Source organism: Neodiprion fabricii, chromosome 5 (assembly GCF_021155785.1).
Source record: "Neodiprion fabricii isolate iyNeoFabr1 chromosome 5, iyNeoFabr1.1, whole genome shotgun sequence".
Lineage (NCBI taxonomy): Eukaryota > Metazoa > Arthropoda > Insecta > Hymenoptera > Diprionidae > Neodiprion > Neodiprion fabricii.
In genome coordinates this window covers 8,154,684-8,172,776 of record NC_060243.1, presented here as the reverse complement: position 1 = coordinate 8,172,776, position 18,093 = coordinate 8,154,684, and the positions used below count along the sequence as shown (strand labels likewise).

Sequence of the window (18,093 nt, the reverse complement as noted above, 5' to 3'; positions counted from 1 at the left end):
ATACACATTGAACGAAAACATTTACACTGACATGATGGTCATCTTAAAGGAAATGAAGGAAAGCCGAGCCTCATACAAGTTTGGCCGTGACTGTGACCTGTCAAGGTCGGCCCAGCCTTGAATCGAGGGCAAGTTAATTCCATCTCGATGTCTCAGTCCTGCATCGAAACAGAATATCACGAATACAGCTTTCAAGTTTGTTTGCTGCCGCGGGAAGAGACTAACAAAAAGTAAAAAGAATTCTGACGAAAGAAAAATGTCAAATGATTAGCATCTCTCCTTTTGTCTCAATTTAATCTACTAAATCCATTCATTAACGCGGAAGTTCTTCAACCGATAACTTTCATTATAATAATTAATGACGATTGATCTAATTCCAACCGCATTCATGAACAAAAACGATCCTAGAATAAACTATAGACAAATAGGTTTCGCTCAGCTCGAAGGTTTTTACTTTGCTGATTTATTTATATATTTTTCGATTTGACCGAGGTTCGAAATATGCGAAAATAACGGCGTCGAGTACTTTATACGAAAGCTGACAACTGCTTGCATCACGGTGAAAAGACGGTAAAAATTTTTCAAGTGGTCTATTATCGTTTGCTACCAGATTGTACTTTTCGATATATAACGTGTTCCAGTCCGTAGAAGTAACTAGAGTCGAGACATGACGATGCATGCTTTCTGGGAGGGAAATAACTCGAGATTTGAGTGACACGGTTAATTTTTCAGTTGAATTAATTTTAGATCAATTCATGTAATTCAAATAAATTTTCTTTTAATTTCAAATTTGTTTTTTTAAATCACATAATTTTCTTTACTTCAACTTAATTGATATCGAGTCATGTATTTCAATATAATTTCTCGATAATTAATTTTAATTCAAATAAATGAGTTTGAAAAAATGTCAAATCACTCTTTTGTATTTTCTGTTAATTGAAGTTAATTCTTTTCAATTCACCGTAACTTTTTTTATTTCAATTTAATTTTTGTTGTTTCTGTAAACAGATAATTCCGGCACGAATCCAAAGTAATTGAAATCAACTTGACTGAACCCATCGTAGTTCAATTTCATCGATTCTAATTAATTCATGCAAATTATAATTAATTCACAAACCTACTAACACATGAATTCAATGATTTATTTCCCCCTAAATGCCTTCTGCTAATTGCAGATACCTTGCAATTAGTCATCTGTACGAATTGCAATACAAGGTCCCGAATCAGGTGTGGTTGTAAATGTGTGCACGTGGAAGAGAGAATTTGGGGGCAATGCGATATATCCTCTTGCGTATGGATGAATAATGAATGAAGACGCCTGGAATGCCTAGCAGCGGACAGAACCAATCCATGCAATGTGGTCGAAAACGTCGCCGAACGAACGCACAGCCTGATTACTAATTCCAATACTTACCTATACCGACGCCCCGGTTCGTACTACTTCTTGTCGTCGCACCATGACACCAAATTCCATATTCCAGCGATAGAGAGTCGTTCATTACTGTGCTCTGGCTCTTCTCCTTCCGTCATATATGATTGGCACCTTTCAGAGACTTCCATAACTATACTTATCGCAATACTAACAACCAGATGCAGTCTCTTCTTTTATTCGTGCATGAAAACCATTTATGTATATTTTCTGTACACAACAGTTATACTACTTTGCTAAAAGATCGTTGGAAGTTTAAAAGATTATTTGATACCGGCACTGTTTTTAACACAGAAAATATTTTACGAACTCTACAATGCGCTGCTCCCATAAATTTAATGACACTCGTGTTGTACTTGGTTTTTTTTTTTCTCCAGACTATCCAAATGCAGATATTGGTCACATTCGGTGAAAATCGTTGATCATACAGTCTTTGAGAATGTGTCAGTTGCATAGTGAAAGAGATTTTGAATTAAATATTCATCATACCGCGGAATGACACGTTGAAGACGCGATAATGAACATTCAAAAAATTCTTTGAAAATATGGCAGTATAATCGCCGCAGTAAGTCTCGAAAGAACCTTAAACTTGATCCCGTTCGTATGACTTTCTCTTCCAAAATTAAAATACTTGAATAGACGATGAAATGTGTACATATATACGACTGTTCCGGTTTATCGTCATTCAATGCGTATACGTATATAATACAGACAGGCTCCACCCAGATTGAATATGAAATCAATCGATTCTGTAAGAGGAAGTATAAAACTGTGTTTCATCGTTATTCCTCATCGAAAAGTATCCGATGAAGATGTTTCACGCAAAGAAGAATTAAGTATGCCAATTCGAGAATTATACATGCAACATGGAGACCAGATCTTAACTCTATATAAGATGATCAACGATACGGCATCATTGTAATTCGTACTAATCCGATTACAGAAAGTGAGTAAATAGTTTTGTTACGTACGGTACTCGCATACATACGAATATTATGCCTATAGAAGAGTTGTGTACTTTTTTTCACTTAGATAATAAACGGTGCCTTAGGAGCATACGTATTCATCGTAAACTTTCATCCACGATCACCGAAATCCAGGTGACCAACATTATAAGAATTCCACCACCGTAATGGACAATTCTGAGTAAGAATTAATGCAAGAACATCGATGTATAGTTATCAATCTCAGAATAAAAAATATCGTGCAAAATCTGTCTAGTCGAATATTGTTTATAGAACGTCTCCGAACTTTGAACCGTCCATACAGATCGCGGTTCGAACCGTTTTGCGAGATCCAAGTTGTCCAAAGGCCGAAACGCTCGAAAGCCAATTATTGCTTTTCGGGTACTAGTATAAGTTGGATAGATGCACTTGGCCTTGACCTCAGATGTGACCGCGTTAGATGAAATCGAGGCCAGTCGAGGTCATATTCCCGAAGAAACTACTCGCGTTAGACACTGCAGGGTACATCATAAGTGCGAAAGTGGACGAGGCCAGCGATCGGTCGTTTGAAACTCTATATATTAAACCGGAAGTGAACGGATTAAACTGCACGTGTTCTTTTATAACTGTTTGTACGTAACCTTATAGTACTGAACTTATACCATAGCGCAGGTACGTACCCTTGAAATTTATGTAGCTATGCATGCATTGGAAGTAATTATTTGTCGTTAAATCGGCATGACTTGACGAGCATCCATTTATAACGTATCTTGGCCATAGCATCGATTTGTTACTATGAACAGATGTATTCTACGATATACGACATGCGATATATTCACCTTGGAATTATCGCAGTAAGATAATAACGATCGGGACTTTAATTTTCTTCTTTGAAAGTGATTGCAAGTTCTACGAGTTACTCAATAATATCGTAATTTAGATTCATAATAATTATTTCGTAATTGCTCTTCCTTGATTTTTATTTTTTTTTTTCTTCTTCTTACCCAAGATCCTAGAGTAGATGGCTTTGTTCACTCTATCTTTCAATCACCTTCCGTCTTCACGTGATCAGATTTTATTACGAACCGCAACGATACTTTACAAGAAAAATGTCAAGTCATTACCTGTACACAATGCTAAAAGTTGCATTTTTGTATTTTTTTTTGTTAATTTTTTGATTTTCCTTTATGAAAAAATCTAACCATATTGAATTACATATATTTTCATGAAATTATCTGCCCGCTTCAACCATGGAGGATACAAAATAAAATTCTGAAATCGCGCAAAGCTCTGAAAAATATGAGAAGTGCAGTCAAATAATTACTGTTACTACTTTGAAATTTGCCAGTGAAAAAGGTCCCACGCTGGTCAGCCATGCGTGGCTCCGGGCATTGTATACTTTGATAATGCCCAGACTTATTTAATCTGGATCTGTGCGAATTGTAACGAGTACCGGTGATCAAATTGTTGTGTGCATTCAGAGGGTTAATTTGTAGCATGAGAAAACTGGTTATGAGCGACGTAGATAAATTTGCAGGTGTGATTTGCTCATAAGTTCTTTTCTGTGTTTTGAACAACTAGAAAATATCAGCAAATCGTTTTTTTTTTTTTTTTTAATTAAAAAATGATCCGATTTTCAGCAAACTTACTTTTACTGATCACATGTGTATACTGGACTATATTGTGTTATTTTTTTAATAGAAATATATTTCTTTGACGCCTTTGGTTAAATCAAATTAAGGTGATTATACATATACTGTGGATATCAGAGCTACAAGTAATATGGCGCTACAAGACTGATATGCGATGTAAAAAGACTTTTATAATTAAATATGAACGTGGCATTTGCAGGCACGGTATACGGTCTTGTGTAAAAAATAATCTTCCTTTTTCACAGGTCGGAGATTTAAAAAGTAATACCGATTCGTTGACACGTACGTACCTGAGAATTCTAACGATCGGTATATGTGAAAAAGAAACGTTTTTGGGACACGAGAGCTCGATAGAACGCGCACGGTTTGCGAAAATTAAAGCGCGATTCATTCGAATATCGGATGGCCTATACAGCTTCACCCATACTTGTGATTTGTTCGAATAGTTAGTCGGAATCTTTCCCCTCTTGGTAAATCTACACCGGGAATACAACGAGCACGGTGTTCGATGGGCTCAACGTGAATGTCGGAGATGGCGACGGAGGAAGTGGAGGAGGAAAGCAGCCAGAGTGGTATATAAGGGTCCGTAGTTGACGCTGCGTCTGTTTCATAGAGTGAACTTCTCGCGAGGTGAAAACCCACGCACGACGTCCACCGCAAAAAAAAAAAAACACCTGCGGAGAAACGTAGAGAAGGAAACGGATTCCGAATATCGGAAGAAAAGAATCCTTCGAGCAGGCCCAACGAAACCATAGGTGAGTTTCGTGAGCATAGTGGACGAAAAAATGCAACAGTGAAATTGGAAAAAAATCGCCTTGTTGCATCCCGAACGGTATACGTTTCGAATCGCGAGGTGCAATTTTGCTGCGAATATGACTTCTGGAAGTGTGCCGTTTAACATTCGAAGTCGGGGAATCCCGGCTGATAAACATTTTCAAGTTCAAGCTGTGGGATTATGAACTGTGCGAAATCATTTTATCGACGGACCAAAATATTTCACGTACGGATAGAGGCAGGACGTTGTTAACACTGATAATCGTAACGATTGGTGCATTTGTGTCGGAATTCGGGAAGTAATAACGTACGCGTACGTTTTCACATCCGCGTTTTATACCAGGGATAAATGCTGTTTGTTGTTGCAACTGTTTTATTTTGGGTGTCAATTCGTATACGGAAAATTGTGCAGTTTCATTAATTTTTTCTCTTGTACAAGTATTGCAAAAACAGAAACGAAAGTTAGAATATTCAAATAACTGTTATGGGTGTGTTTACGGCTCTCATGTGAAGTACTGTTTATTCCTACAATCGTGAAATTTCCACCTCTGTACAATTATTGGTGTATGAAACCATTTCGGGCATCTGTTTCACAGCACTGATTAAAAATATACATTCGAAATCATTGCACTGTGCGTGCGCCCTCAGTTTTCTTAGACCATGCCGCGGTCTATGCTTATTTATGCTTATTCATGAGACTATGTTGTACATTCTTTGTTCTTAGTCATCCCTGGCCACTGATGCGTATCTTTTCAACTTGTAGTAAACTTTTCTAAGTTTACAAAAATCACAGTTATAAATTTACTGACCACATGTATACAGAAATTCCAATTGGCTTCTATTGAAATAGTGTTTCACTATAGTGAAATTAACAAATGATAAATTTAATGTTACCACAATAAACTTAATGAAAAAAGAAGTTGATGGGCATAATATTGAGAAAAATCTATCAGTCACAGCGAATTTTAATTGAAGTGAATAACTTTATCGGCTTATTTTCGTTATCGCCCAAAATTCATAAGTATAGAGAGCAAAAAAATTCCTTTAATAGTCAATTTCAATTTCTGCATCAGAAACTTATAACATTATAGAGTAGAATTAAAAAAAAAAAATTTTTCCTCCACTCGCGAGGATGTCGAGTCATGATTTTGTCGGTCCTTGATAACCAAAAGAACTTCGTTAAGAACTAAACTTCGTTACGTTAGTTAAATACACATAACATAAGCGCAATCCGTTGATCATTTCAGAGCCATGAAGTTAGCATTAATGCTAGCAGTCTTATGCTGCTTCGCGTTAGGCGTCCTAGCCTCGCCGCTTCCGGTATCATCCGCTAGTGATTCGGCCGAGGTAAAAGTCGAGGCTTCTTCCCGACAAGCAACGGCAGCTGCACCTGCTGCAGCACCCCCATCAGATGACGAAGACGATGATGACGACGATGACGACGATGGTCTAGATCTCGGCCTCGACGACGACGATGACGATGAGGATGACGACGATGACGACGACGACGATGACGACGACGATGACGATGAAGACGGCGCCGACTACGTCGAACGTTTCATCGAAGACATTCTCGGAGGTAAGCTGATTTTTGCATCAGGTTCAAATTTTCACTTCAATTCTTTCGTTCTAACATCATGCGAGTCATTGGTCGATTTTCCCTTACGTCAATTTTCTAACAAAACTCGACAGCGAGTGATTTCATTGGTCGGATCTAACGGAATAGGCCAATGAAATCACTTAGTGTCGTCTTTTGTCAGAAAATTGACGCAAATGGAAAGCGGCCATTGAGACATGCAGCGGGAAAATTCAAATTCTATTTCGTATAAAATATTTCTTCGTGCCGTTGAATTCCCCAACTACAATTATTTACTCAGACAATTATGTAATTCAGATCCGAAATTGTGGAGATGGGTATACTCTTGAAAAAACTGAAAACTACCAAATACGAGTATAACTCGTACCGTACCTACGTGTTACAGCTGACCGTTAGTCTAGCCGAGCAAATTGCCGGCATCCAAAGCCGACGAGGCGCATCATAATGTGACCGATAGACGGAGCAGTGGTCTCGATATACACGCATGTGCATGTGTTATCCATATAGTAACGGGACGACCCGGACTCGCGGGCTTTGCTCCGGAAGAATTAGCATAATCCACACAATCCGCTTGACCCTCGTGCGCGGATCAGAGTCTATAATTCTCTCTCAAAAAAAAAAAAAAAAAATGGAACGTGTAGATAAAAACACCAAATAACGACTATTCCACTTTACGCAATGTCGGTTCGAACCCGCTATCTCTGTTTCGATAAGTGAGAAAAAAAAATGACAAGCGGATTCTTGAACTGCAGATACAGCTGAAGAAGCAGCCAACTTCACGTCGCTATTTTTCACATAGTTATTTTTCAAGTTGTTTAGCTAATCGTATCTTTATGGAAGGGCGAGCGGGTCGTGTTGACAAGTCGGTCGAGTGCTAGACAGCTTTATGCTCGTTATGTAGTCCGAATGAACATCATGCATACCGGCTATAATGTTCTACTCGAGGCATGGGAACGCGCGTTCTTACAATTAATCGCTTTGCTGTGGGACGCGCGTCGCTCATGCCCGAGGTGAATGACTAACGAAGAGCTAGTTGTTCACGTTACGGTCTGCTCGACCCGCACCCTGGATCTCAGTCCAAGTTGCGCCAACTCAAGATCTATACTCGATGGATTTAGTACCACACAGTTGTTTCCCGTTTTGCCCTTTATGTTAACGGTCACGGCCAACTTTGAAATCAAATTTGAAAATCGAACGGTTTCCCGCGCGCCCGGAATGGTACGTTGAACTATGAAGCAAATGAAATATGCATGTCTTTATGCCATACAATGAAATTATCAATTTAAAATGAAAAGTAGAATCACGAATAATTGTAGAGGGCGAATTCTCGTCGCTTGTGCAAAAGTCTATAAGTGAAAAAGGAAGTTGCAAGGTGTTTTGCTTGGTTTCTTAACTTCTCTTATTTTCGTAACGATTCATTTAGTGGAACAAACATAGAATATGATTCAAACTAATTATCCCTATAGTAATGACGTTATAAAAGGTTCCCGCATCCTTAAAACATAATTCAATGTAACGTTAGTAAAATTTCTATATATCCCATAAGGGTGGAAATTATCTTCCAATATACATTTTACAATCGTGAAATAGACGTATAATTTTCAAGCCAGCACCGTTGACAGCTTTTTCTCGATTCTACACGTAAGGTGATTTATCGTTTATGGACATCTTCCAACGTAAAGATTTCATTTCTGTGGTTCGAAGTAATAGTATACAGTATATTAGGCAAAAATTGCTATGTATCATTACTATCATACTGAAGTTAGTAAAGTCATCGTAACGATTTATACTGAAGTAAAATTGTTTTCCTGTGACCTTGAAATTGTGGCTCATATTTTGAAATCTTAGTTCCTTAAAAGTTATTAAAAAATAAGAAAGAAGTAATGTTTCCCCCAACCCTTCATTACGATAACATTACTGTAAACTTGAACCTCGGGCTAAACTACCGTCGAAACTTGGATACTAATGAGAGATACGAAATCATCTGATTCTCAGGCGACGACGACGACGACGACGACGACGACGAGACGAGTCCCGCGGCTCAACCAGCCGTTGCAGCCCAGCCGCAAGCATCTCCGGCGGTAAATCAAGTGCCTCAAATAACGCAGCCCCAAATCCCGCCGAATGTTGAGGCCGATTTGAACGCGGCTGTGGCCGAAGCAGCGCTGAACGAACAGGAGAACGGAGAGTACGAGGAGGACACGCCCGAAGAGCAGGCGGCGAGCACGATCGTCGAGGCGAACGAAGAAGGTGCACAACCGGCGGTATTAGCCGGGGAAAGTCTGCAGTCTGCGGCCGTGCCCTCAGTTGCAGTCGTTGAACAGGCCCCGGGGGAGGGGGACAACGACGATGACGACGAGGACGACGACGACGACGAAGACGTTGACCTCGGGTTACCCGGGGCAGACGACGACGACGACGAAGACGACGACGACGATGACGAAGACGAAGACGAAGACGATGACGAAGACGACGAATTAACCGATCTCACCGAGGCCAGGAGATCACGTGAGTCCAAGGCCAACCACCACTAGCCCACCCACATTTAGCCAACACAGACACACACAACACACACAGGCATGACGGTATAACAAGCCTTAATTTATTTGGTGTACGCAATGACGCGATGTAGGATTGATTGTGAGTACTGTAACGGTTTGGAAAGCGCGAACGTTCTTTTAGTATGCATGTTTACTGTCGTTTGACGACTCCGTTACGCAGTGGATATTCTTCCACTTTTTCATTTCACGAATAGCGTAGAGCTTCGCCTGTTCGACGATAACTGGGAATCCTCACTTTTCACTCGGGTGCGCAGAAAATTGCTCGCGAGACTTTAACTGACGGAAAGCTCGGTTGAATAAACTACTATTCGTTGTATTAACTCGCCGTGCATGTTGTCGAAATATCATCCTGTCGTTAGAGAATTCGATTCGGTTTTCAATGTCTACAAAATGATTATCTCGTATTACAATTGCCGGTACGGACACCCTCGTAAATTGTCAGTCACCTCAGAATTTAGTTGTTTGACGTTTGAAAATTTGCAATTTCTTTTATTTAATTTATTTATTTTATCGAGTGAAACGAAAGAGATTGAAGGAATGATTTTTGTACGACAAAACGAAGTAGACTTCTTTTTGTAATATGTGTGTATTACGAGTTTAGTGCCACGTTGTAAGTGGACAATTCCTATCGTATATATGTAGCTATAGTCATGCTGTAACATGCACACGTACATACACTTACATGACACACATAGAGAAAAGTGGGTCTCTGAGAGCAATCTTTACTTTCTGAAAACTCTTGCTGGTGGTGCTGATGCTGCTGTTACTGCTGATGCTGTTGTTGTTGCTGTCGTTGGTGCTAATAATTAATTAGAAAGGAAAGGAAAAGATAAAGAAAGAGACGAAGCACTACTCGCCTTCCAAGCTATATCTCTATAGTATTCATTATTTAATTTTAGTAAAATGTCAACTCTTCATCAACGCTATTTAATTTTGGTTATAATAATTTATTTTAACAGTCTAATTTTCGTCTATTACATAGATTGTATATTTTTAGTCGGTCTATTCGTCTATCAATTTTATTTCATTACATACTCAAAAAAAAAAAAACACGCGAACGGAAGAACAAAGTTCTCTTCTCTCTTTCTGCGTAAATTAAATAATTACAAATCGCATCCACTGTCCGTTAGGCAGTCTACTCCTTACGCTCATGTACGTGTTCGAAGAGGAAGATGGATAGAGAGAGAAAGATAGAGAGAGAGAGAAAGAGAAAAACCAGAATGATCGAAAGACATTAAATATCAGCATTAAAATGTATAGGGTTGGAGACGCCGTCACATGTTTGTTTATTTGATTTTTTTTTCACTATTGATCAATACAATCGCTAATTACATACCTGCAATTTTTTTTATGAAACTATATTTTTTGTACATCAAATATCGATTATGCGTTCGCAGGAACTTACAGACGAGTACGAATTATATAATAATCATAAAAATTATCTCAATTATGCTGAGATAATGAAAGACAACCACCACAATCACGTACGCATTTCAATTGTGTAATTTAATATTATGTAATTTGTCAAACCTTCTAGACGACAAAAGAAAAGAAAAAAAAGGAGAAAAAATTATTTATTGTACAGAGACGATATTTCATTTGGATTATTTATATTATTTATATAAATATAGATAATTTATTATTTTTACAAAATTGTGTTTTGATTTTATTTATTCATCTGTTCGTTTCATTGTTTGTTTGTTCATTTATATCCGTTAATTGTCCATATACCACGTGGTGCTAAACGAGGTATTTACTCTAACGCCATAATTATTTCGCAAAGAAAAAAAAAAACGAACAACATAAGACGAATAAACTCAACCACCAACAACTGATAAACTGACCCAAAACGACAGCTCACTACGTATACGTAACAATTCTTATTATTGTTATTACTACAGTAAATGTGTCTACTATTATACTATATATAAATTAAATTTTATTGATTGCCGTGACGCGTCGTCTACCTAACATTTTAATGCACGTTCCAAAATTGCCCGATATTTATCCAACTATTTTGCACCGTTCTTCTGAATCGAAGAAAACTTAATCACTGTTAATGTCGTTCAAGACTATATTCTCGTTCAGTAATTTTCTTGCCGATCGTTGCTGAAAGGAGCAGGAGATGATTCTTCATCACTTTCAATGTTTGAATTTGCACGAGCTTTAACCAATCACAATCAGAACCGCTAATCTCTAGTAATCTGCCTGCACTGATCTCTTCACTGATACTGTTTACTCGAGCAGATCTCATATAAATTCTATTTTCAAGTATCGAATACAATATCGTTAAACGCGTTGTCTAAATTCAGATTCTGGCACAAGTAACAACAAGAGCATGTCATATGTACTTTTTAACTTTTTTATTTACGTATTGTTTTTATACTAATTTGTAATCTGTTTGAAGTATCGAATTAGTGTCTTCCCGTTTAACCAAAGTAGAAAATCCTTGACAGTAACCAGCTAGCAAGTAGTAAGCAGGTAAAATTAGTATTTTTTATTAACCAGACAGACATACCTATGTCGTATACATATACAGATATTTGAAGTTGGATGACTCGTGTACGGTGACCTGACTGACCGTACCCTGAAATCATTTACAATTAGTTTTATCCATGGGCTAACAAATTTGATGACCGTGTCCCTGAACTACACCCCGTATAGATAGACAGAGTTTAATTAGGTTGACGTAGCAGTAGTGGTTGGGTTTGTTTGAGTATAATTATTCCGCACGTTTGGCACCAATCCCGATACCCTCGATTTCCCCATCAGTATATAATAGTGGCTTCATTCGTGTGTTCATGAATTTGGCATCTTGGCAAACGGAAAAAAAGAAAGTTCGAAATTGATCAGGTTTCAATACTTTCGTGAGCAAGTCGAAAATAAGACAAGTATGATATTCTTTTCTCGTTTGCCGAGATTTCTGTGCACTGGTATAATTTACTTCGTAGCTCATACGCTAATTCACAGACCCCCAAAATCTGTCGTAGATATTTGCTTTTTAGACATCTATAAACCGTTTCTTTCAACGATATCGCGGTGCATTTGTACAGAGTGTATACAAAACGGCAGAAAAGAGGCCAACAAGCACTGTAAACACAGTGCATAGATTGCAAGAACTAAATTCAAATTCACACATGTATATAATTATAGATAACTGGAATCGGAATTCCTACACTCTCTGTCATCCTGAACTTTCTAAAGGATAAGAAACAACGAGAAAACTGATGAAGAGTGTAACTGGATACAGAAAGTTCGTTGCAACCGTCTCGCGAGCGCGCGTTCGAAATTCAAAATTCTGAAATGAACATTGAGTATATAAATCGATCGCCTTTATAGATGGCGCGCTTGGAAGAGTCTTTCCCTCGTATCTGGGGCGTTTTTTAATCGGCTTTCACCCGGTGCGCTGCCACCTTGTCTTGCCTTCCGGAAAAGGAGAAGTTTTCTGGGGAAAGAGGTCGACGAACTTGGTGCTCCAGCGCCCGGAGCTGTCGATACTCTTCGGGGCGCGGCCATGACCCACTGCCACGAATTCCACTGACCACAAAGACCGCCGTAGCCGGTAATTGACATTCAGATTTGCTTGTATCAAGAGATTTCGTTTATCGGACAAACGCCGGATGCCCATGTAACACGAAAGAGAGAATATAACATTTAAATTGTTGCCGGTAGAGAAAATGATGTCAACCAATTGGAATTCTGACAAAAAGGGTGAATCTGAAGCCCATCGTTGACTGAATGTTTTCCATACCTTGACAATGTCCGTTTGGTAGTCAGTCTACAATCGAGAAGTGTACAGGTTAACTGTAAATTGACTTTTCATAAAACAAAGAAAAAAAACAGCCGAGCGAAACTTCGAAATCTCAATAATTACCAGATCTTGTCGACCCTATTACAAAATTCACTATGGAAAGTTCAACGCGATATCACGATAGTTCCTTTTTTTACTTTGACTTTTGATCTCGAGTTTATGCTTATTGACAGTCATTATCACGTCTGAGATGAATATTCGTCGTCTTTTCGACCTTATTCAAATTCCAAGTAAAGATTTTCATCCGTTCACATTATACCGGATTTAATAATTAGTGAAACGACAATCGGCATCTTAACAAGTTTGCTATCTGCAGGGTGGCATTCGGTTTGGACTCTGCACCAGGTCTGCTATTATAAGGAAAACCGATCGTGACAGTGTCTTTTGGAAATTCGAGTAATTACGTGTTTATAATTACGGTAGGCCAGTTTCGTGGTGGGTCGGAGGTTCGTGAGATGAGAGTCTGAGCTGACCTAGATCAGGACCAGTTTAGTGAGTTGTTCGAGCGACTGGTTTTACCGTTAACATTGTTGTCCTCTTCGATAAGTAGGCCTTTGGCCGTAGACTTGACCTCTATTCCAACTTCCTCTCCTCGATATTTAACCACGTCCGGACATTGGAAATTATCATGCGTAGCAACATTTCTTGCGCTTCCGTCGCTCAGGTCTCGCGATATGTTATGAAGGAATTTGAAATTGGAATTTAAACTCACAACTTAAAGTCAAATCAAGAGGTTTATTTACTCGTAAAATATGACATACCGCTATTTTATTCTTTAAATATTTGTAAACCATTTTACAGTTCAGTGAAAATCCCTGAGCACTGCGGACTCAATTCGTTCTCACATTTTTTATGAATATTTATTTAATATCTACTCAAACTATGTGAAACGTGATGACTGAGCAAAACGGTACAGCGGATAGTGCGAAATAACTGTTGTTCACCAACGATGAGTTATTCTCTTATACCTGTAGAAATGTGAAAAAAAAACCAGTGGTCATCTTGATTTACATTTTTTCAGTCACTTTATTCGCACATTTCAAATCACAGCATCGTCCCAATAACCTTCTCTCAGCTCGTTTCAGAAATAATAGGTATGTCGGAGTGAATTCACCGTATATTTTTTCTCGTTCATGAATTTTTTTCATCATCGTCTGATACAAAAACGGGTCGACTGTAATTGCAGATAAAACTGTTGATTCGATCCGTTGACACTCTGGTTTTCCTAATCTTCAAGTGACAGCTTGATACTAATTGAAACCATATTTTGGCCGCTTGATATCACTTTCAAGCACTTACAGTCCTCGTGATGTTGGCGCTACTGGGTATTTTGCAGCTACATGTATATGGCCGTTAGATATGAGTTGATTGGCATCAATCGTGTGGTGTTCAAGTAATTAATAGACGGATCAAACAGGCGTGACGCAAACAAATCATGATGCGTATCACGAGCCTCTTACTTTCGACATGCGAACAGTTTTTTCCAGCTCTATAGTTTCTTGTCGCGTGTTTTGTCGCCCGTTTCTGTAGTTAACAAAGCTTGTGTATAACTTATGACAAGTCCATTCTACTTTTTTGCACGGACCAGTATCATCCGAATAATAGTTTGTTCGTGGCCGCGAAATTGGCTGCGGATTAGTTAGACACTAATCCGATCAGGTCGTCGGGCAGCCGTGAATTTCCAACTATAATTTGCCAACTTACGGTTGACAAACTGTTAGAGTCTGTGGAAATGAGCATCTTCCATATTACCGCGGACTATTCCGTAATTGAAATTCAGAATGGCAAAGAGTGGATTGTCATTCCGACTTCCGTCAGTCACCCTGGTAAACTACGAGGTCGAAGTTAGTCACGTTGTCGTAACGAAACATAAAAATTACTATTTTCTTAATTTTACAATGATTTTTAAGAAACTAAGATTGTTTACCGAACTTCAGACTATTCGAAAATAGCGAAATAACGGTTTTTCCTCAGCATGAATCGTTACGACAACGTGACTAACTTCAGTATGGTGGGAAACTTAGCGGAGTTGGTGAATTCGAGGTTATAAGAACTTCGGAGAGAAAAAAAATAGATTCGATTTCGTACTGAAATTTTTTCAATTCGAAATCTTGCAACCTTAAAATTGACCAACCCTTTTTCGACTTCTGAGGTATTTAGTCTATTGGTTTGAAGACAGAGTTTTTCGAAATTTGCACTCTGACAAAAGCATTGCACGCAATGAAGAAATGAACGAGTAAAATAATGGCGAAAACATTTCCAGGCGCGATGTCACCGACGCCAAATAAGCATGTGCCGGCTATTTACATAGCAAAGTATAACCGTTTTGTCGACAATATATTGGGTCGAATAAACAAAATTCTTCGGACAAACTACAACCCCGTTACCGTCAAACTGACGAATCCTAACGCGAGCGTTAAAGCGAACAAGAAAAAGACGAAGGGAAAAGGCAAAGGTAAAGGAAAGAAAGGGAGCAAAAACTCGGGCCAAAAGAGCGGTGTAAAATTCACCGAAAAGAGCGCATCTGCGACAATGGTCAATGCAGATTTCAATGAGAATAACACGAGTGCAGCCAACAACAATGACTTGATGGATTCAAGTTCGCAGGTCAAGGTAAAATCCAACACATATCTATTTTTATGCCCTAATCGGGATGTAGTTCGTTCGTACAGACAATTAACAAAGTCTGCATTGTTACTGTTCTCAAGATCGAAGATAGCAGGAATACCGCCGAGGTTGAAGCTACCACATTGAACAATATTGCGCTCAGTACTACACCGAAAAGTCCGGAGTCCAGACGGGCAACCACTAATTCGAATAAGAAGAAGAATAAGCGCAAGTCTTCGACCAAAAAGAACAACAAGGTATATCGTATTTTCATTTTTTACGCCTATAAAGGTCTATATATTGTATAAAGTTACATGATGAAACATTTTGCCGCAGATCAACCATCAATAATCAATCATATATTTATTTTTCGATTTTACAGACAAAAGCAAACAACAGCAGAGCAAAAGCGAGGGCAACTTTGTACGGTTTAGCATCGCTGCAGCGAATCGGCGACGTGTCTGTGAACATGATGACTGACCACACGACGGTAAAAACGAAATTTTCCCTGGGTCCTCTAACCCTGAGAGTAGAAAGGGAAGTTGGAAAGTCTGGTAAAAAAGAGTTGAGAAGCGCAACTGCGACGACAGCTGAAATGTCGGGAAAGTTGAACCTCCGAGTTCTTCACGGCGGAGCAGCTACACTGCATTCGATTCGTGTTCTGCAGCCAAAACAGGTTTGCAAATCATGTCTATATGCTTCAATTCAACTGCCGCGCGCCGGTATGACGATTTCTTACCGACAGGACGATCGATCTATCGATCAGTCGGTCGATAAGTAATAGTTCGCGTTGGGTTGAAAACTTGGTGGCGCGCATTGAATGAAAAATTTTCGATATACATATTGAAATAGCAAGGCGAGCTGGTCAGCACAATCCGCATACATGCGCACTTCCTTCGAATTCGATCAATTTACTCCGTTCGTTAATACACGCAACTCAAGGACATCTACAAACATTTCAATGACACGTCGCATTATATTGCTATTTATAGGAAGTACATGCAGTCCGCAGAGTGGAGGCCGTGTAAGAATGCAAATGAGATTAAGTAGCAGATGAAAGAGAGAGAGAAAAAATACATGTTTATCATTATTCCTTTCATTACAAGCCTCGTCCGTCGATTCCACCGAAAGATAACGTCCAGCTCCTCGGTTGTTGAAGTGTAAATTATTGGCACACAACGCTCAACAACAGTGCAGCTTGAGACAAAAAGTTCATAAACAAGACTTTCGAAAAGAGGGAGAAGACAGTAGTTTGCCGAGAGTAATTCTATACTTTTGTATTTCAGGTTCGCATTGAGAGCGCCGATGACCATGACCGCACCCGTGAATTTGTGTGGAAGAGATCTTCGCACATTGCTCACGTTGTGTCGCAAAAATTATCTTCCGCTACGAAATCTATGCTACGTCCACCACCAATTGCCGCGCAAGCTGCTTAACGACGAAATGGCGATTACGGGAGTAATCTGTCGTTCGATTAAGCTTAAGCTTAGCCATAACTATAAATATACTTTCCTATAAAACGAGAATTATTAGACTTTGCCGTATAGTAACGAATCGATATAGATCCTAACTGTTATAAGGTCACAGTGTGAGTTGATATTATATTTATAGCCGTTGAGCTAATTTTCCTCGATAAATGCATTTGTCGAGAGATGAATATTTTTGCAGAAGGATATAGACATTAATCATAGTTATAATACTTACCATTTCCGCATAATGCAATACTAATCGCAATAATGTAATACTTCTCGTTTTAAAGAATATTTTACTACATCATTATTATTATCATTATTGCTGTTCATGCTATATTTATATCATATTATCATCGCTATATTTATTAATTATCCGTTGTCATTATCAGTATTACTTATCCTGCCATATTTCAACTAACGAACTTTAATAATCGAGAATGTGATTATATTTTCTTCGAACAAATTTCTATTACCCTGAATTTTATTGCACAGAGCTGTGCACGTTTCACATGCATTATTCAGCATATTATACGCGCAACGTTGGCAGATAGAATCAAATTATATCAAATAATCGTGGTACCAGGTAGTGTGTAGCAATTTTTTATATCAAAATTTTGACATGTACTATACATAATTTATACATTATACATTGATGAACGCAACTGCGGATTAGTTTTATAACAGTGAATTATTTATTTAAAAAAAAAACTGATAAGTGGTAGTACTGCTACTTACATGTAACCTATTTATTTCACTCACAATCAGTACTCATAAGATATCTATAGGTATTTGATGTGTTTGTCCTCATGTGTACAATAGCTATAAGATCAGTAAAAGTGAATGACATAAAAAGAGATATATTTGAATTTTATCTTAATTTAATACTTAATACCAAGCCGATTAGGTTAATGTTCAGTTTAATAGAGACGTATATGAAGTGAACGTGAACTCATGAGCATCAACAGTAATACAGTGAATGTAATAAAATAATGATTATTCAGCTTTACCGGTGATTACGCATAACGTGTAAATATTACAGTTGGTTAAATATGATTATGCAAAGTACAAATGCTGCCTGTTTACGTATGTGACATTAATTTGTAACTTCTAGGTCCGAATGACGTCATGTTTTGACTGTTAGACCGTGATACACCGGTTGTTTTTAGTGGTGGGAAATTTTTAATCTATTGTATTGGCCCGCTGCTCGTACATTAAAGTCTCAAATAAAATGAACAGCTGGAACATC

General features: G+C 38.4%; 1 protein-coding gene across 2 annotated transcripts; it reads left to right on the top strand.

Moving 5' to 3' along the window:
* The first annotated feature begins 4,617 nt into the window (after positions 1-4,617).
* LOC124183571 (FK506-binding protein 4-like) lies at positions 4,618-17,705 on the top strand. Of its 2 annotated transcripts, none has more exons than XM_046572213.1 (7): positions 4,618-4,780; positions 6,047-6,378; positions 8,392-8,646; positions 15,032-15,381; positions 15,477-15,632; positions 15,758-16,051; positions 16,662-17,705. In XM_046572213.1, exons 2-7 carry the CDS (start codon positions 6,051-6,053, stop codon positions 16,809-16,811), a joined length of 1,533 nt encoding a protein of 510 aa, XP_046428169.1. In that variant the 5' UTR covers positions 4,618-4,780; positions 6,047-6,050; the 3' UTR covers positions 16,812-17,705. The 2 variants fall into 2 exon arrangements, with proteins under 2 accessions (XP_046428169.1, XP_046428168.1); XM_046572212.1 differs by having other exon boundaries at positions 8,392-8,904.
* The last annotated feature ends 388 nt before the right edge of the window (positions 17,706-18,093 follow it).

What these genes read in the sequence shown, in the direction of transcription:
- LOC124183571 (XM_046572212.1), top strand. Translation starts at nt 6,051, where the DNA reads ATGAAGTTAGCATTAATGCTAGCAGTCTTATGCTGCTTCGCGTTAGGC. An exon ending in CATCGAAGACATTCTCGGAG is followed by an intron (nt 6,379 to 8,391) that starts GTAAGCTGATTT and finishes TCTGATTCTCAG; the next exon opens with GCGACGACGACGACGACGAC. An exon ending in ATTCAAGTTCGCAGGTCAAG is followed by an intron (nt 15,382 to 15,476) that starts GTAAAATCCAAC and finishes ACTGTTCTCAAG; the next exon opens with ATCGAAGATAGCAGGAATAC.